Raw genomic sequence first — 21,539 nt, 5'->3', positions numbered from 1 at the left:
GACCGTAACTTCGCATCTTATTAGGTAAGAAAGAAAGAAAGAAAATCAATTGACGTCAATGCTTGAGCCTGGCGAAGTGTTGGATGGAAAGTCGTCACGCAATACCTCGCTAGGCACCCTGCAGGGCTGTCAATTGAATTTATTGTTTATCAGTGTAAAAAGACATACCCCTGTTAAACAGCAAATAACTTTCTTTCCTAATAAGATGCGCTCGTTATAACGGGCCAATCGTAGTAGGCTGAAAAAAGCATTAATTTTTCAAAAAGGCCAATTTTCATTGAAAATGAACAAAAACTCTAAAACCATATTTTGAGCGTTAATTCAGCCCAAAAAATCTACTTTTCCATTTTTTATAAATTTTGATTGGTCCATTTTGGTTTTCTTTTCAGTCAAAGTGTCTGTAAGTATTGGTGTGTTTTCGGTCTTCGGCTGCTTTCGGGTGTGTTCGGCTGCTAGGCGCGAATTGAATACACAGCGGCGCGTATTTGCAACACAGTTTTGTTCTGTGGCTTTGAATATGGTTTTTAAAAATCAAGTTTTTGAAGCAACTATAGCAATTTGAGTAATAAAAAATCATAGCCTTTTGTAGAAAACACTTTTCTTCAACGATTACACCCATTTTTAACACAATTTGTACGTGGAATACATAGAAAATCAGCGATTCGCTTAGGTGGCGCATAATAGGGCATGTTCCCCTGCATTTTCCTGATTCTTAATCATATTCTGACCCTGACCCTTATATCGATGAAAAAGTTAACAAAAAGAGACCTCTATCTAGGACGGAATCAAAATACGGGATCTGTACAAGGATACGGCATTGGTATCCAGCAACAGGATTCTCGATCCGGATCCAGGATTTAATCCCTGATCATTTTCAGAATCAGGTCACGGGATAAGGTCAGTATCTCAAGATCCTGGATCAGGATAGCATCAGGAACAGGATCAGAATCCGAAATGCGAATCAGGATCCAGATCTAGGATCAGGAACCAATGCCGAAACAGAATTATCTAGGATGCAGAGTCAAGATCAGGATCAGAATCTGAGATCATGATCCGGAATCCGAGATAACAACCCGGGTTCAGTATACAGAAGAATCAGGATACAGGTTCAGGATGCGGGATCAGGACCCAAGATCTCCGGGTTCAGGATCCAAGATCAAAATGAGAATTGGAACCAGAATCGGAATTAGGATCGGGTTCAGGATGAGTAGGTCCGAGTCATAATTAGGTTAAGAATTAAGATAGGAATCAGAATCGAAAGCCTGATCAGGATCGGACTAGGATTTGGAAGTATTTTTTAGTATTTGGAATTTTTTTGTGTAGTACTTCGTTAGTTGGAGTTGAAACGATAAAGTTCAAGAACTTTTGTGCCATAATCGCAAAATCTATGTGAAAAAAATACTGAAGCCTACCGCATCATCAAAATAGTTCAATCCATATAGAATTTCTTAATTAATTACAAGAAAAAGGTTGATAAAAGACTATATTCGTGATAAATACTTTCAGTTCGGTACTCGGGGCAACAAATCTAGTAATGCAATCGATAAGCTTCGGATTGACACGCAGTGTGTGTTTTCCACTTCTTTTGAATGGTAAGCAAAACTGCCGAAATATTAAGCCGTAGGCGGCCAAAATTTAGAATGCACGCTGCAAAATTCAACAAATGGCTAAAAGGTTTCTTTCGCCCCGGTTTGCACCATGATAGCATATTTAGCGCGCGGCGGCATTATTATTCCACACTAATTTCCAGTTAACTCCTCCCTAAGCCCGCCGCTAGCATCCAGCCAGGAAACAAATATATTACAAACAATGTCCTAATAAATTTATTACGCTCGCGTTACTGGCCGCAGTTTCCGGTGGCCGCTGCTGCTGGTTTTGCATTTATTTGTTTCCTCCCTTCTTCGACTCATTACGACATTTCGTTAGCTTTTAATCCACCCATCCCACACTCGCATACGAACGTATGTATATTGTCAGTCGTAGGTGAGTGTGTTTGTTTGTGTGTGGGCCAAGAAACGCAAAACGGGAGGAAAACTTTTCAAAACAACTTGTGCTTTCGCCTATTTAGATTTTGTTTGAGGCTTGGTGGGGGAAAATGGTGATGTAGGGTCAGGATGGTGGTAACCTTGTTAAACAAATATGCCGGGGCCCTGCGCATATGGTGGTGCATAACTTCTGTCGAAGCAAATTGGAAGTGTGTTTGTCCCGCACACGGACACACGAAACAGCCCTACAGGAGGTCATCCAAGCAGGCAGGAAAACACAACGCAACGGGTCCTAGAGGTCACCCATTTTGTAAATAATGTCCCACAGTTGGCCACGATTTCGGTTCACAGCTCCTAAGAAGGGTACAACTTGAGAACTACGATGACAGCCGCCGTTGATGGAACGTGATCCTAGTAGGCTAGTAGATTGTAGTTTTAATTTTCCATTTTTTTCTATCTCGCTACCTCTATGTGTCAGTTGGAAACATTGTATCTATCACGAGAAAAAAAAAGTTATATTGTTTAAAAGGCAAAGCGCCGGCAAATATGCGAAATAAGCAACCCGCTGGGAACAGCGGGATTTTGCCTAAACGTTCAGATGCACACAAGAACATTTCTCGTAACGAAGCCGACAACAACTTAGACAACGTGACAACGTCCTTTATCGATCGTCCGAATTTCGAAACGTTTCCATTGATTGGTTGAAGTTTATAAGTTCACCTGTCGTTGATGTAGATTACATTTTTGTATTAAATGGTGGACATGATTTGTAACGTTTAAAACTATAATCAAATTTGACGAATTAGCTGCCAAATTTTGTCCATATTTATTTCTGAATTTACATACTTTCAAGAGTTTCTAGACACTTTAATGCATCTGGTTCTAGGAAACTAAAGGGCGAACACGAAATTATTGCGACACATTCAACAGGGCATAACTCTTTTTACTATTGGGTGTAAATCAACCAAATTTTGCACACTTTCTCATTGATGTGTATTGTTTACATGCTGTCAAACTCGAAGTCGTATTTTCGATTCAACGAAAATGGAGGTGAACCAACGCGAGTCGAGAGAACAAATTCTTTCCAAACATCTGGAATTTTCTGACCTGTCGCACCGGCAGTTGGGAAAAATTTTGAACATTCACCATTCAACCGTCTCCAGAGTGTTGAAGCGATTCCAGAATCAGTTGACGTTTGACCACGGCAGAGGAGCTGGAAGAAAATCGTGGCCGGAGAATAAAAAGACGGAGGAAAAGGTTAAGCGGATGATTAGAGCAAATTCGAACGCCGCAAGACGTGTTTCGGCTAAAAAGATCGACATGTCGCAGAGCTATGTACGGCCAGAATGCAAAGAAGAGAGCTGGACCATGATGGAATCTAGATATGGTAGTCTCACTTTGGCAAAAAGTAGACGAGGGTTGAATGCGGAGGAGGGAGCGAAACGCAGCCGAAATTTGACAGCTGGCTGTTTGGACGGCTGCTGGCTGGCTGGGATGCCAGGTGCTCTGATTTTATGTAAAACACGAAGTTTTGCCAATCATCAAGATATTGCTTAGACAAAGATTTCGCCTTGATTTTTGCAAATATAATTCATAGAATCGAAACAAAATCTTCCGGCTGAGCTCCGGGCTGGTAAACAAAGCTGGAAGAGGTTGGACCTATAAACGATGGTGCCAGCTTTGTCGGTAGCGGTGAGTAACATTAATTTTGCATTACTTATGACAAATTTATGCTTATTCAACACTTTTTTCTTTCAAGAGTTATCTAGAAGCAGCGAATCGGATGGTAACATGGCGAGGCGTTACATTCCATCGTCCGAGAAGCGGCTGGCCCTCCTGCAGGAACATCCGATCTTCATCGAGATGAAGAAGCTACTTCAGGAGGACCCCCGTCTGTTGCCATCGCTGCTCCAGAAGTTGTTCCAATCGAGTAATCCGGATCTGATGGGTAGCATTTGGGAAAACCAGATGAAGTTTTTGGCACTTTTGAACGAGGGAACCGATGAGCTGAAATAGGAAAATAGGCACAACGTTAGGCGCGTGAGCAGCATGACGATAAGCCTGATGAGTGGGTTGGGGAATCAGTTCGATCCACTGCCGACTGTTGATTGTCCGGAATGGATTGAGTCCCCGAAGGATTCCTGCAGGTGATGCTGTCCAATTGCTAGTCGAGTGCAGCAAAGCTCCAGCTCAGCGCTGCTCGTGGGTGGTGGTGAAGGTAGATTAACTGAATGTGTTAATATTAAAAAAGGCTTAAGCAGTATTTACATGGTGCAACAGTTATTTGAAAATAAAATTTCGAATCCTAAAATCGTTTATCATTTAATCATGAAAATTATCAATAGCAGAATTTATAGCATTCTTTTAGCAGAACCGATTTATTTTTATTTTCATCCACCACTTTTAGATTGGAGGGATACAAAATAGCTCTTTGGATAAGGTAACAAGAATAAGGGGCAAGCATCATCCGGTTTAGGGTTTTGGTTGTTTGTTCCACCCTTTACGATCCTTTCTATCATAACGGTCAATGAAAAGTTTTTCCTTTTTCGGAACATACGGAAAGACCGAACTGTATTGTAATTTTATTAATAAAAGTGTTTAGAATACAAATTAATTCATTGAATATACTCATGTCATTGCTTTATTTCCGAAAAATCAATTTAAATATAAAAAAATAAACTAAACCCCAGTACGGTTTTAAATCGTTTGATCTTTCGTTTACGGTTAGCTTGTGCACATACAAACACTTTTTTGCCATCTGATTTTCTATCTCTAACACCTGGCATCCCTGGACCCTTTTTTTCGTAAACACTACAGCCAGCTGTCAAAACTTTTTTCAATATGGCTGATTGGCGATTTGGCATATGAGATCACCATCCTAGATGCATCATGAGCTGGACTACATACATCCAAGCAAGATACAGAACTTCCCAAACCGCGATGAGCGACAACAATCGACGACTAAAGTTCGGGCACGGAAACTCTATGAGAAAATGCTGACAAAATATGGATGCTGGACGACGAAACGTACATAAAAGCCAATTTTAGACAAATTTCGAGGTTGGAGTTTTTTTACCGGCAAGAGCAGGTTCGATGCTGACGACAAATTTTAGAAGAGAAAAATGTCGGGGTTCGCCTCCAAACATCTCGTTTGGCAGGCCATCTGCTCTTGCGGGCTGAGGAGTGAGCTTTTCGTAACAAAGGGCACAGTAAATGGCGAGATCTACAAATCTGAGTGCTTCAAGAAGCGCCTTTTGCCGTTCTTGCAGCAGCTCGACGAAGCTCCGCTATTTTGGCCGTATTTGGCATCATACCACTACATCCCAAGTAACCATAAGCACTAAAGCTTTGCATTTTGTTAGCTTTACACCAGCATTCAAGTGCTAAATTACACTATATCAGCACATCAAGTGTAATTTTGCACTACAACAACCCTTCGAGTGCTATGCTGCATCATATCAGGTTTATACCACTCTTTTAAAATGCAACTAGCATTTTATCAGCTTTGCACAATGCTTTTGAAATGCAACATAGCTATAAATCAGAATAAAAAATGCTATATTTTCTAAGCATTAAATTGGCATCACACAAGCTTGCTTTAATGCTTTTTTGCACAATGTAAGCACTACAGTGGCATGAGGCCAAAGCACATTAGCATTGATTGATGCTGAATTTATGCAAATTTAGGGCACCGTTTGCTAGAAATTCGATTCAAATAGAGCTTTTTTTTTCAAAGATTTAGCGCGGACCTGATAGGTTCACAAGCAGAGTCAATGTCAAATGTCAGAGCCATAGATGTCATGAGTTCGAGTTCCCCTCAATATGCATAAGCGAAAATCAACATAAGCTAAATTTCATTATCATGGCAAAAAATGGAGCCAAACAAAAATCGATTTTTTTTTTACCTGCATGGTTTGTACCTCATTTGAGCGCCATTTGCATTTTCCCAGCATTTTGCCCGCCAACGCTATAGCATCAACTTAGCACAGCACAGTGCTTTTATAGGGTTATACCAGTTTCTGCACTAAAGCCGCAGTTAATTTCGCCAAACTTGGCTCACATGGCTAATATGATGCACAGAATCAAGCTCTATAGCTGACGTTAGAGCAGAATTGGTGCTAGTTTTTAGTGCTTATGGTTACTTGGGATATTCCCTTAATGTCCTGGAGTGGTATGAGGCCAATTCTGTCCATTTTGTTCCAAAGGACATGAACCCACCAAACTGTCCGGAGCTGCTCCCAGTGGAGCAGTACTGGGCAATAATGAAGCAGGAACTTCGGAAGAGCAAGAAGATAGTCAAAGACGACAAGGACATGTTAAGAAAATGGAAAAAAACTGAGAAACTGGTACCGGATGACACTGTAGAGACTTTGATGGAGGGCATCAAGCGAAAATGCGTTCAATTTTACACTCAAGGCTCCATCGATTAACTTTTCTTTTAATTTTTAAAGTAAATATAAGTATAAAACTACCTTACAATTTTTTGTTTAAATTTGAACATTATAAGAAAATTTGCATGACATTTTCGATGTCGTAATAATTTCGTGTTCGCCCTTTATTTATGTATGTTACAAATCCATCCTCTAAATATGCCATTGGATTGCACTAGTGTGAGAGCCACGAAGAGATTCTTTGAGCGGCAAGCTTAACATCAACGGTGATAGCAATCGCTGGCATATCATACCTCTTTAGTATTTAGCTAACGATTAGGTCAGCTGAGTGACAGTCTTCAACGGACATAAGATTCACATTTGGAACTCGGGAGCCCGAAAGAATCTACGGGAGGCAAGGTGATGATATTTGTAATCATAAACACGGTTGAGCTTTCCAGTATCTAGCTATCGGTGGTTCCAGCAAATTGGTTTTATAAAAGCTCCATGAGCTCAACGATCACGCAGTCACGCACGAAATCACGAAATCATCACGCAGTCACGCAGTGCCCCGAGGAACTCGTTAAGAGAAGGGGTCTCAAGTGACTCCCGATATCTTCGATATTCCAATGGCATATCGTTCCGATGACCTTCCCGTAGGTTTTTGGTCCGACGACCTTCCATGTGGTTCCTGGGGCACCGACTTGACGATTTTCAGTGGCTTGGGATTAACGACCTTTCTAATGGTTACGGCTTGTTGATCTCTCAAATAACTCTGGCTGGATCTTCAATAGATTCTTGTCTCCACGATATGGTGATGGTTGACTGGCCCGACAATATTCCTTAGTTTTGCTGACTCAACGACCCTCTCCGGCCAGGTTTTGACAATCCTTCAAGTGACTCCGGCTCGAGACAACCTTCCATAGAACCGACGACAACCGATGACCTACGCTTGGCTGTAGTTCGGAATTGTCCTAGCAAGGGCTGTTCTACATTCCCTCTATGTCGCCAAATAAAGATATCTTAACGCTAAACGTAGAGGAGGGGGTCAAATGACATTTTTTTAACTTCAAATGACTATAACATCTATTCTAATAGTTTTCCAAGTGAAAAATGTTCTTCTTTCCGCTTACCTCCCCGACAGTTGACAGTTTGTCAATTGTTGGTTTGAAATTATACGGCGTGCTGAAATTTTCTTGACGGCGTTGCCTGCATTATCGATGCGCTGTTGTTATCTTATGCCCGTAAGCTCTACAGGCTCAATATCACTTCTCAAACTCGTTTCGGCTATAAGAAATAACTCAATTTCGATTATCAAACGTTACAAGAGCTTGTGGGAAGCCTCGACGACCTTCTAATGTTTCTGGTTGGACTCTGGTCCGACAGCAATGTGGTCCCTGGTCCAACGCACTCCAACAGCAGAGACGCGTCGATCTTCAATGAATCCGGTCTGACGTCCTTCCAGCTGGTTCCAGCTGGACGATCTGCCTAGTGGCTTCATAACCTTCCAATGAGTCTTTTGGTTCGACGACCTTTCAATATCTTCCTGGCTCAACGAACCATTTGTGGATTCTCGGCTCGACGATCAACTCTGTCTAAACTACCTTCCACGACCTCCTAAATGCTTCCTTGCTCCGCGGCCATCCAATTGCTCTCTGATCTGATGGTCTTCCAGTTGGTTCTTGGTACGATCGCTTGATAATTTTAACTCTCGGCTTATAACTTGTCTAATCCTCTACAGGCATATAAACAACTTACAAAAGTTTCGAATTTATTAAGAATTGATTAATAAATATTGTCATAAAACCAACTTAGACACCCATAATTTTCACGGACACACGCGAGTTCACACGCTGCGTATGTACGCTACTCATTAAAGGTACCGGCCGCAGGCCAGGGCAAAATGGCGCGTCGCCAGGGCAAAATGGCAAGCTCGCTGGTCCCAGCTGACTTTCTGCGGCAATGAATTATTTATCGACCTTTTGTATGCACATTTGCCATTGTCGCCCATCATTGCTTGCTTGCTGCTCGTTACCAGGTACATGCATGGGTCCTTTTCATGCATTTTTGTAACTATGTGTGTGCACACAAAAAATGCACACACGGTGCTCTCTACCCATTGGCAAACAAGGCAAGCCAAGCACATGTGTCGACTGACTACTTGCCGGCCTGCTTCGATGGGGAAGCAATTGATGATACCTTAGTAGGTATTACTAACAGCCATGTGCCATAAACTGTTGGCAGTTGGCAGTAAGGACTCCGGGGGATCCTATTGATGGATGATATGACAATCAAAAATTTAACAACGCAGTACAACTTGAACATAGTGTGGGAACGTTCCTACTACATATAATAATGGTGGAAAATATATGAAAAATATTTTCTTTGTTCTGGTATAACTAAAGTTTTTTTCGTTGCTCTGTTTAATTAAAAACATCAGTTCAATCTTCAGAAACATGAACAAAATTAAATTTTAAAAGTTCAGTTCCGTTCAGTTAAGTTTAGTGAATATTGAATAGTGAATATTGAATTTTATTTTGCAATTGGTTTGTAAATGAAAATATTGAACATATTGGTCCTTCGAACCGGATTTGAATTATAAATACATCATTTTGGAATATAACTTAACCATTGCAATCTTAAAGGCGGAAATTCACCAAGCAGCGTCCAAATTTGCAAACGAAAATTAAACACACCTTCGTGGGACTTGGACTGAACGTAAGCAATCGCCTTCATCAACAATTAAGTTTTTCCGGAGGACAACGGTGGTGGTGGCGATGGTGATTGTGATAAATACACCTCCATTAGCAAATACGGAAACACAAACGGTCGAGAAATGAAAACTTTCCTATTGGTGGTGTCATCCGGTAGGGACATCCTGGATGGGACTCTATGGGTGAGTGAGTAAATCAATTAGGGAGTCTATCCAAGCCAAGCCCATTCTCACTCATTTGGAAGCAAAAAAAAAACATAGTAATCTATGGCGAATCGCCGTTTGAAGTAATTGTGTCAATAGAAGTGGAAATGTAAGGAACGGAGAGACACAATCTAAATTGGAGGTAATGAAGCTGGTTGGTGCGCTTCGACATGAAACTCACCCAAGCCATCCAAGAAATGGGTTCATTTGGCAATGGCCTGAATGGTTTTTTTTTTATACAAGATGAAAATTTGACTTTGGGTCTGTCGATAATGGATGTCCCTGGGGCCTTATTCACCGCAAGTTTCTTAGCGATGGCCACAAATTCCTCGTTCGTTACTGGCCCGTTGTCTTGGACTCCCGCCCCGCGTCGTACGGTTCTAGAGGCCACTGCGTCGGGCCATGCTGCGTGAAAAGTTGTGCAACGATCTCCTTCGATTATTCCGGACACTTTTCGGTCCACCGAATCGTATGTGGAGTCTTCAGCTTACAATAAGGTGTATGTGGAGATTCAACGATTAAATCGAATGTTAAAATTTGATCTCAATTTCAGCAGCAGAGCACGCTCTCAGTCAAACAGTCTGTCATGGTCCAAAGTTTACAGAGGGGGCTTCACCAATCCGACCTGAATTCTAGATTTGGGAGGGTAGTCCTCCAACGCACTGACATCTGATCCGAGCGGATTTTAGACTGCTCGACCAGTGCCACGCGCAGTTCCTCCTCTGTTGTGACCTCGTCCAGGTTTTAATCCGGATGGTCACTTCTTTAAAGAGGGCACGTCACCAAGAACTTCGGCCGCCTTAACCGTGAAGGTTCCACTGGAGTTTCCCACGCCACTTAAGTTACAGGATCATCTCGCCCGATGCGGGTCCGACAGGTTCTCCGGACGTTATCACCGAGGTCGGCGAGGTTTACGTCTGTACGCATCTGTCTTATGACTTCTGCATACGTGCCCGCGATTGCCTTGACGAGCCGAAGTACCTCTTGCGTTTGCTATTACCTGCTAAAACAAATCCGTCCTCTGTTTGGGCGAAGGCATAGATCTTCTTCGGGCGGATGGTGTCCACTCCAGAGGGGTCTATGGCCGGCTCTTTAGTTTTGGCCTCGGGTTCTGCATGATGTTTCACCACAGCTTTAGCTGTGATCAGAGCATACACTTTTCAAACATCATAGTTGACTTGATTTCTGATTTTCCTTCACCATCACGTTTCAGGTTTCATTTGACTACTAGTCAAGCTTCAAAGATTGAAAAACCTTGACTGTCGTCATGGATTTCTGTTCGCGTGATGGATGTTATTTTCAAACGACGGTCGTCAAAGCAAGTTGATGGCGTCGGTTCGAAGCGATTGTGTATGAATCGAAAAATTTCGAGTTTTTGGATTGCTTGTTCTGCGTGTCCTTTTTGGCGTCGTCTTAGAATGTTTTCTAATCCAAACAATATTCAGTCACAGTCAAAATGACGAGGACTAATTGAAGGCGACTATGATTATTTCGACGCTTCATTTGACTGAAGGTTGAGAAAAGATTGTTTGCTTGGTTACTCATAAGAAGGCGTCAGGATTGAATGCGACTGCTTTAACTTTTTCATAGTGACAGTTTCGTGACTGATGACGGTGACTTTTTTACGCTCTGGCTGTGATAATAAGCTGCATCACCCTGGCTAGCTTTTCGCGTATTTCCTTGTGGATGTTGGACTTCCCTTCACACATTTCACAAGGTCAGCAATGCCAGCCATGTCCGTAACTAGTTCCACCTCCGGGTCTTAAAGTTCTGGAAACTTAACAGTTCTTCCAGCGCTTCCTGTACGGCTTCGTACGGGTCCACGTACTCCTCGGTCGGTGTTTCCACCGTCAACTCCGCCGTCGGGTCCACCAGGTTGACAGGTTGCCTAACCGGTGAGCGTCTAAGGCCACTCCTACCGAACGGATTTGGTCTCTCGTCCTTCTCCGTTCCACCATCTTTACGTTTTTTTTATGAATTCTTGTTGAAATTCTGGTCCCACGAGTAGCAAGATAAAAATAAGGTCCACTGATCCAGTGACCTTCTTGGCGCAGTAAGGACTGAAGGACAGGGATACTATGGAGTGTGTCCTGGTTTCTCATAGGCTACCGTTAGAGACTGGCGTCATTTAACGGCCCTTCAGTCGTCCAGGGTCATCGGCTCGGTGAGCAGCACACCTTGGCCAAATGAAGTCTGTTTCCTATAGAGTAGCGCAGTAATGCAGACACATTTCCAATCTGCACCACGGGGAGGTGAAACTACTTCGCGGAGCAAGCATTTGGCATGACTAAGCATCAAAGTACAGTTCTGATGATATTTTATGCTAGTTTGCGGTGGATCTCCCCCATCCCCGCAGATCCATAGTAACCTTGATCGGTCTGGTCAGCTTCCCGGAAAAGCCTATTTCGTCCATGATTTTCCTGAACGGTCGATCGTGTCGTGAAATATCTGAATGATATTGAAGGCCTCTGTTCAGTATTCATCCAGGCTTCAACGACCAGGTGACGCTTGACATTTTAGTTGTCATCAGAGGATGTTGAGGGTGGTGGTCAAACTATACCGGAAGTTCAACTAAACTCAATAAAAAACAAACTTCCAGCATTCACTAGCTATTGAAGACTCTGAATTCGAGAACAGTTTTTTCTTAAACCACTTTGAAAGTGATCTGTCTGCTACATTACTGGGTCTTGATTAAGACTTATCATTGTGTTGAGGCCTTAGTTGTGCTCATTCTCAATCAACTCATTCGTTTAACATTTCTGACCTCTTTCCCTTTCCAGGAAGCCGCTTCGCTTACGATGGTAACTCGAGCTCGGACTCGGAGGAGGAAATCCTGCGGCGGCTGAAGATGCAGCAATCGTGCAGCCTGCACAGCTCGGGTCAGCTTTCGCGGTACGGTGCCGGCGGTCTCGGTCCCCTGGATCCGGACCTCGCTTCAAACTACAGTGGAAGCGGGCTGCAGCACATCACCATCGGTGCACCGCTGCTGAGTCCGGATAGTGTCAGCAGTAGCGGAGGGAATACCGTCCTATCACTTGGAGGTGGTGGTCGAGCAGGCAGTGGAGAGCTAGTTCCTCGAAGTAAGGAAAGTAGGAAACACGATCGGCATCATCACGGTCACCATCATCACCACCACCACCATCATGGGGGTGGGTCGCACAGTCGTAACGGGTCATCACGGGATCCACTGGCACTGGCCGAGCGAGGTAGGATTGGAATGCCGCACTCGAGTAGTGAGTGTAGCTCCAACAGTTCCGTCGAAGCCTCGGTGGAGAGTAATACGGGGTTGATGGGTGGTGAGAAGAAGGATCGACGGTTGATTTTGCAGTCGGCAACTGGTGGAATACTGGGTGACACTCCAACGAAGGAACTATCTGGCGAAAGTCGCAAGGATGGTGGGAGTATCGGTGGTGGATCATCGACCAGTGGCAAGTACAATCGGCTTTCGGTGCAGCATCAAGACAGTTTGGAAGACGTTCCCGACCTTAGCAACAATCAAGATGTAAGAACACTTTGGATACTTTGTCAACTGATTAACTCAAATCGATTTTTTTCAGTGTATCGTGGTTCTTTCACAGGAACCTCTCTTCGATACCAGTGACTTGAAGTCCCTCAAATCGGACACCGGTACCATAGGTCCGGGTCCGGAAAGTCCCACGTCCATCAGCAGTCCCAACGGAACCCTGGAGATATCTCTGCTGTACGACGCTCCGATGCGGAAGATGACGGTGCATGTACTGCAAGCCCGAGGCATCCCTTCAAGAAGTAGCGAAAAGGGTATCTTGGAAGGAGTCGCTGCAGCGATCGAGAAATCAACCGGAGACTCCAATGCCAAGAACAGCAGTCTACCGCTGTTGACGACTACGCACACACAGGTTCGGCTGCTACTGCTACCGGCCAAAAAGCAGAAGCACAAGACGAAAATTCGGGCTGGCGAGAATCCGCAGTTCATGGAGAGTTTCCTGCTGCATCGGGTCAACCCAGAGGAGGTCAACTCGATGGGATTGCGGGTGCGAGTCTACGGATGCGAAAGGATGCGTCGCGAGCGGCTCATCGGGGAATCGATCGTCAGTTTCGCCAACATCGATCTGGAGCTGGAGACGAACCTGTGGCTGCCGCTGGAACCGAGAGCCAATTCAACCGTAGGTTTTCAAGCAGAATTAATGGAGGAATATCAATATTTTACCGAATTGGTTTTTTTTTACAGATAAATGGCTCCACGAGCGACATATTAAGCTTAGCTCGGTCGGATAGTACGGGATCAACAACTTCGATGCAACATGGAGGGGTCCCGGAGCTACTGCTAGCTCTAGGTTACAATGGTACCACGGGACGATTAACTGTGGAGGTAGCGCTTTCCATATTCAAGAGTGAAGCTTCTGAGTTTTAAAGACCTTTTCTGTTTCAGATTGTGAAGGGTAGTCAATTCCGAAACCTTGCCTTGAACAAGGTCCCCGATACGTATGTGAAGCTGTGTTTGGTCAACAGCATGGGCCAGGAGATGGCACGGGCAAAGACTTCGACCCGTCGTGGTCAGCCGAATCCGCTGTTCAAGGAAACGTTTATCTTTCAGGTACGTTGCGATTGCGTTTGTTGCTGAAACATTACGAATTTAATCGCATCCCATTCGGGGTAAATTTTAGGTGGCCTTATTCCAGTTGAACGACGTCACCCTGATGGTGTCGGTGTACGCAAAACGAAACATGAAACGCAACGAGATGGTCGGCTGGTTCAGCATGGGTCTTAACTCGAGCGGACCGGAGGAGAATGACCACTGGCGCGAGATGCGCGACGGCATGAACCCGCGCTCGGAGTTGGTGACACGATGGCACGTCCTGGTGGATTCCTGATTCAACTAGCTAGGGCTCTCCCCTCGGCAGAGCACGGTAGTCAGCGAGGATATCACCGAGGTGGTGGTGGCGTCGGCCTGCGGAGGTCGACAGCATAGCTCCGGCTCGAAATCCCATCGCGCGTCGAGTGGACGACGACGAAGCTCCGCCGGTAGCGGGTCTCTAGCGTCGCCTCGGGAGCTTCCACCACTTCCGGTGCAAGAACTGCCGGAGCCTTTGTTGCTTCAGCCGGCGATCATGCACCACGGATGCGATCGGGACTCGGTTGCCGTTGATATCTCGTTGATGCCTGGGAGTGACCTAGAGTTTGTTTAGAGAGAAAGAGAGAGAGAGTGCGTCCAAGCCTACGAGTAAGTAAGGGTAAGTAGGAGTAAAAGATACTAGGTGTTAAAATAAGCGTAGTGTGAACCAATTCGCGATTTGTGGTAAAAGTTCTTTTGAAGTCTCAAACTTTAACACAATATAAATGTATTTGAGAATCAGTTTAGTTATGAAGCAAATCCAAACACGTTTTTGATGTTTTTAATCATAAAATGGTGTCTGAAGTTGGGTGTGTAAGGGATGGGGAAACATTGTTTGATGTAGAAGGAGACCTTTTCGGCAAACCGAAGGCCTTCTCACTTGTACTCTTAAATTGATAGTGAGTATTTATTAAAGCAAAAAAGAAAAACAAATCCAGTGCTCAGCTGTGGTTTAAGCAGTAATAATCGAAGACGAAAAGTTACCAAAAATTTACAGTGGTGGGATCGAAGAAATTGAACTCTCGAACAAACCAAGGGACAGAATTAAATGGGAAAGTATTGAGTAGCACAAATCTTTACGGAAGGCTAGGATTAGATACAAATGAAGAAAGTTCTCTATCTAGCAGTGATAATTTTTTTTTACTACTCCTAATTTAAAAACTTATTTAATTATTGAAGTTATCAATTATCAAAAAGTTTGTCATACTTCATGATTTTTTTGAACATAATTGAATTTTTGATTTAACCTTCTGAAAGGAAATAACTTTTTCAAAATGTGGTAAGAAGAATTTGACGGATCAGATTGATCGTGCTACTCCATGACATTTTGTGTACCTGTTTTGTACGTTGTCCAGCTCTGTCCTCTAAAGATAAGGACGAAAATCCCGATCAAAATCGGAAACCTTTTAACCACTTTTTGGCTCGGAGACAGAAGCATGAACATTACTAATCCATACCATACCACAACAGATTATTATAATTATTCTACATAGAGTGCTATATCTATTTTTAATCGATCAACGGGCGATTAACGCGATCATCTACTTAAACAATAACAAATTGGAAAGCTTTTATACACAATTGGAAATGATCAATTTCCGTTAGAGAGTTTAGTTTCTATTTGGAAGACAAAAACAAATTAGCCCTTCAATGATTCTTAATGAAAAACAAAAAAAAACCAAACGTATATATATACATATATTTATTGGATCAGTAGAGCTCTATTTTGTGCTGATTATAAAATTTGATCGAAACAAAGGGAAAACCCTAAAAAACTAAAAGAAACTCTGTCGAACAAGGAAATAAAAAATTGGAAAAAACATTAATACAAACAAAATATTGGAAGAAAAATAAGGTCAACGGAAGATGTAACAAATGAAATGATAAAATATTAGTACCTTGCAAAGGAAAATACCGTAAACTCAATCGCGCACACACATTTATTGTTGATAAGGTTTATACAGAAGATTTAGGGAAGACGAGATGAAAACGAAAAAAAAACCTAAAATAAAAGTAGGTAACAACAGACCTAGAAAGAGAAAAAAAAGTGAGACGGAAGAGAAGTTAAGAACCCATATTTTACAAAAAGCAGATTTTCATACATTACAACAAAAATCTAAAATTCTAAATCAGCAACAAATTGGAAACTGTTTAGGTCTTATTTACACACAAGAAAAATGCGCTATCGTGTTGCATATCATACTAAAAATGAGTTTCCTTCAACCCGCATCCTACCATAAATCGATTGGGCCAAATAATTGAGAAAAACCACGCAAATCGAAACGAAACAAAAAAGGGAGAAAACACATTTTATCCATCGAGCAGTTTAGAGTGTTGAGCCATATTGAAAACACAAGGAAATTTTTTAAGACTGTCCAAAGAAAAATGAAGCAAACTAGAAAAAAATTACGATATGGAAAGAAAAGAAAATAAAAACAGTTTAATCCAGTAGATTATGAAATTAAAACAGTAAAAAACTAAAATTTAACCACATGCGATACTTAATTCAACAACATTTACAGGAGCTCCTATTGAAACGGTTAAACATAAACTAACAGAAAAACAAACAAAAAAAAAATTGGTAATTTTAAGGGACAGAAAAATTTTCCAAATTGGCAATCACAACAGTAAATCATTTCTCTATCGGAAAGAGTTGCTTTAAGTAGGAACAAAACAAAAACATAAACAAACGCGTCCGTTAATTGAATAAAGGTTTATGGACAAGATATTTTCGTAAATGAAACATCAAAAGAACAAAACGCAATAGCGCTGAATGATTTGTTTGCTATAATTTTTATTAGGTTCATAAATCTTCAATTTGAATTAGGATCTACAAAATGTCAATTTGGAAAAAAATATCTTTTGCATTATTTTTTATTTTTAACCTCGCATTGTTTTGATATTGATATTGTATAATATTGGACCAACGATGTTACCCTATGCCATATTTTTTTTCAAATTCATACTCAGCTGACAAAACAGACATCCGATTTCGATTTTTGGCAAAGCTTTGAAGCTTAACGTATACAGTAGACTGGCCCAAATTTTTATGGGAAATTCAAAACCTGTGAAATGGCTAAAATTCATCCTAGGCAAGATCCTAGTACAAGATCTCATGCAAAATTTGGACCAGATTGGAGCACGGGAAAGGTTCGCTCAACGAGCCTAAAGTTTGATGAGATTTTGAGACATTTTTTTCGAGAGAAACATGAAAAACCAGTTTTTCATTAATAACTTTGGTTCCCATCGGCCAATTTCTGAAATGACAAATATTTTATCCGAAGACTGCATTTCTATAAGAGTTAAGATAAAAAAGTTATTAGGCTTCAAAAATCCGACTCCTCGGATGGTTTAAAAAATCGGATCAATTTCGTACTGTTTCTCCGGATCTGCGTATTCAGCTAAAAATCGAATAGAAATGTCTTCTCTGAGTCAAGTCGATGTAGTCAATACTTAACAGTTACCCAATTTGCATTTTTCTATCTCAAACACGCTTAATGTTTTTCAGTTGGAATCGTTTTGGGATATGCAGAATTTACCCTTTGAGATAAGTCTTTCAAAAACTTTAATCATGCTGGAGAATTTAATATTTGTCACCATTACTGGTCCATCATCGAATAATAATACTGATCGTAAACCATTATCGTACCCTTCGGTGTAAAACTAACAATTTCAAATCATTCTCGACGTAACTTATTCGTGTGGTGCCGGTTTTTTTTATGAAGCGATATGTAAACACTAACTATGTTACAGTTATGTAGTAAATATAGAGAAGGGTACCGAACGCTTACTTACGTTGTCGTTTTAAGACAACGTAACCAAGCATTTTGGATAGCAGTTAGATTAAAAAATAAATCAACAACAAAAAACCATGAAAAAGGTCGACAGCTGTCGGCTTGTAGAGTCTCCTTTTACGATTAAAAATTTTTTATCGTGAAAGATTTTTTCTTTTGGAAGAAATTTCAACTCATGAAAGCGAAATTAAAGTAACGCAGCAGAACATCGTTTAGGGAAATAAAACAATTTGTCGTGAAGTAAGGTCGGTTAAAGAACACACACACACGCTAAACTTTTGTCGATGTGAGTGAAACGTATTTTTGTAACCTTCAAAAGAATGTTCCAAAGCGAAACAAAATTCGTAAATAATCGAAGGCAGTGGGTCGTTTTTGCAACAAAAAAAAACAAAAACAAAACAAGGGAAGCGACGCCTAAGATGTTGACAAAATCCTAATCCACATCAAAGCTGTAAGCAAGCGTTGACTTGCGCAAAAAAATAAAGCAAAAAAGTGAAAAAATTGTAGCAAAAAAAGCAAACAGAAGCAGACAGTGGTAAAAAATTGATAATTCTTTAGATTGTAAAACCAACACACACAAGCACAAACAATATTTTATTGATTTAGAAGGTAGATGTTTCATCTTTACTGTTAGAAGCAGAAAAAAAAAACAAAAAACTATTTAAAATACAACCAGTTGTACTTTTGTGATATTTATCTTATGCACTGCAAAGCTTTAGGAATAATGACGAGAATCAAAGAAAATGAAAGCAAAACCAGAAAGGGAACCATTTTGTTGTTGATTTGAGTTGATACAATTCAAACAGCAACCAAAAAAAGAATAGGCAAACACATACACTAACAAAAACACGAACATAATAAACAAACAGTAACACAAAAATAAAATTTATTGGTCACAACCGAGTTTAATGGAGCGAAGATGAAGAACAGGAGAATTGTTGGAAAAACAAAAGCTTCAAGGCACAATTTTTAGATGCACCATTTATTTAATAACTCCAGTTGGGTTTTGATAAATAACTGTTGCTTAATTTCTACCAGAAAACAATGTCCATCAAAAGGGTTCTTTGTTTTGTCGAAATTTTGTCCACAAACTTGTAAAATATTCCAGCTTTGAACACTCAAAAATTTCTAATGTAAAATTTGTTTCTAAGTTTATTTTTATTGTTGCAACTTATTGAAAATCCCCCTTGACTACACTCCTGTAATTGATTTTCTTATGTTGCTTCTATAGACACTATAATTATAGTGTCTATAGTTGCTTCGTTCAAAAGAAAACCAAATCTTTGAGAGCAACATGAAATTCCTATCGTAGCAATCCAGTGTCGTAGAGAATCAGCCGTTTGACAATTTGTGAAAAAAAATCCTCGTGAATGAGCTCGGAGTAAAAAATTGTGTTAGAAACCACATTTATTTTTCGAATTTTTATGTTTATGAACTGGATAATAATTTTCTGTTCTGTATACGAATAATAATTCTATTGCTTGTGGAAAGTGTTTCGGCAGGTAAGAAATGCAATCTTTCTTTTCGTTCATTGCGATTGAATTTGAAGGTTCAAACTTCGAAATAATTTGAAAAACTCAAATTCCTATTTTTGTTTTAGAATCAAAGTTATATTTTCTTAAAAGTTAGTTCCTGCATTTTTTCGATAAGTGATTGATTAGTGATTTAAATTCTGATTCCGGAATTCGATGTTCTGAATTCTGATTTTCAAACTTTTCTGAAATCAGTGTTTATTACCCTTTTGTGTTCTGGGTGCCGATTTTAAAACTTTGAGTTTAAAGGTTCCCGTAAATAAAAATCACAATTACAATTCAATTCTTATTTCTGTTTTTTCAGTTCTTAAGTCTTGTTTTGAATTTTGAGATAAAAAAATTTTGTTCTGAATCCTGAGTACTTGCTTCTTCTGATATTCATATTTGATGAAATAGGAATGCTGAGGAATGGAATATTTACAAGTTGAGGTTCCACTTTCGACAATTAAAAAAAAAATCAAAACACTTATCCTAAACCACCTCTTTGAAGTCTAGCTAAAATATCCTATGAAATCTAAAAAAAAATCTTGAACTCTTTACACTGTGTAAATAGGAAAAATTCCTCACTTGTCAAAGACAGTAAATAAGTAAGTAAGGCACTAGTCGAGCAAAGCAAGTAAATAAAACAACCGGGTAGGTAGCCAACAAAGATAGGAAATTGAAACAAATTTAAAAAAAACGTCACGGATTAAGCCATGGCACAAACGCATTGTTGTGGTGGGAGCGAAATTTGACCAAATCGAAATGCAAAATGCAGCAAAACTAAAAAAAAATTAAATCAAGACATGGAAAGGCCAAACATTTTTCTCTTATTAAAAATCAACCAAGAAAATAAAATAGTAAAAAAAGTGACTCACAAGTAACGAACAAAAAAAAAAAAAAATAAGAATACAACATAGCATAGGAATAGGAAAGCGACTCAAAATTTGAATCAAATCATCATTCTCTTCTCCAAAAGTTAGTAGTTAGTCACACCTTCTCTCTAGAAAATAACAATAAAAACACATTTTATCACATTTTTTCATTAAAATAGAGTTTGAATGAGAGCGAGAAAGTAAAATAAAATCGTGAATACTCACCTTCGTGTAGATCAAATGGAAAATGGAAAATTTTCAGTTGCTTAAGTAGATCTGAATTTGTACGTGATTATTGAAAAAGGGATAATCAAACCTAAATTAAAATTGTAGTGCCACAAGATGCTGACTTTTCTCACTTTAGTTTAGGAAGACTTTTTTTCAGTTTATTCAATCAAAGCTAAAAATAAAAAGAGAATTGAAAATAATTGAAACCATCTAGTAGAGTAACGTTAATAGAATATGTCTTTATTTTTTGAAGACTCACAAACTCGTAAGCTTCTCATGTGATCTGTTACAGCAACCTTGAAAAAAAAATGCAATCCTAAAGATGTTTGGAGTACAATTCATTGAGTTTGCAGTTATCTGGCACCGAGTCTAACTCATTTGCGCCATATAAGAGTCTATATTTACCTACATTGCTGAATTGTTATCTGTCGTGCATAGGTTCGGTGTAACAGTTGAAAAAAAAAAACGAAGAAAAAGTTAGCATATATTATTTTCAAATTCAAGATACTTAAATCTTAAAAAAAAGGAAACTCATCGCTTTATCTTTATTGAATCATCATCAAACAAATGAAAAAAGAATAAAAAACGGAAACAGTTTCAACCCGATTGTGGGAGTGCTGCAGGCTGAGAAAACCAACCAAAAAAAAGGAGAGAAACGAAACTTGAATAAAAAAAAATATTACTCAAATCTTTGAATGATATTCATCATCAAATCTACAAGAGGTAAAAAACCAAAAAAAAAATTAATAAAAACTATTGCAACCACACTTCTATATTGTGAAGGGACAGGGAGGATTCAATAAAATATTCATGCATTTTTTACTGAAAAAAAAAAAATTGTTAAAGATTTTCCTCTCGGCCGGAGTTGAATATCACAGCACATGTCAAAGTCTGTTATTGGAAAAGTTTGAATGTTGTATGGGATTGTAACTGAAAAAAGATAAGAGTGTAGGAGAAGAAGTTTATCGCATTCCAGCTGGGATGTCAGGCCCAATTTCACCAAAACTTGAACTTCAGGGAACACCCAGTCAGCATGTTAGATCGAATTACCTTTCAGATAATCAATTTTTTTAAAAAATGATTAAAAAATCACCTCATTCCATAATCAGCTTATATGCTTCTTGAGAGAAACTTACACTTGAGTATCGCGTATACATGCAATTTTACGGAATAGCAGAGATTCCTCATTCACCGCTAGGTTTCATAAGCATAAGCTATACGGAAAAGTGTTTGCAAATTTTTAACGTCGCTGTTCTGATCATAAAGTG

At 40.1% G+C, this 21,539-nt stretch overlaps 1 protein-coding gene across 1 annotated transcript in view; it reads left to right on the top strand.

The window, feature by feature from the left end:
* LOC129749392 (uncharacterized) overlaps positions 1-20,279 on the top strand; it is a 30,293-nt gene extending 10,014 nt beyond the window's left edge. Inside the window, exons 3-7 of the mRNA XM_055744361.1 lie at positions 12,053-12,774; positions 12,830-13,414; positions 13,480-13,620; positions 13,681-13,845; positions 13,916-20,279. Of these exons, the coding sequence (XP_055600336.1) occupies positions 12,053-12,774; positions 12,830-13,414; positions 13,480-13,620; positions 13,681-13,845; positions 13,916-14,122 (1,820 nt within the window). The 3' untranslated portion in view covers positions 14,123-20,279. The remainder of the gene's footprint in view (positions 1-12,052; positions 12,775-12,829; positions 13,415-13,479; positions 13,621-13,680; positions 13,846-13,915) is intronic.
* The last annotated feature ends 1,260 nt before the right edge of the window (positions 20,280-21,539 follow it).

This window comes from Uranotaenia lowii, chromosome 1 (assembly GCF_029784155.1).
Source record: "Uranotaenia lowii strain MFRU-FL chromosome 1, ASM2978415v1, whole genome shotgun sequence".
NCBI lineage: Eukaryota > Metazoa > Arthropoda > Insecta > Diptera > Culicidae > Uranotaenia > Uranotaenia lowii.
This window is presented reverse-complemented; position numbering and strand designations above follow the sequence as displayed.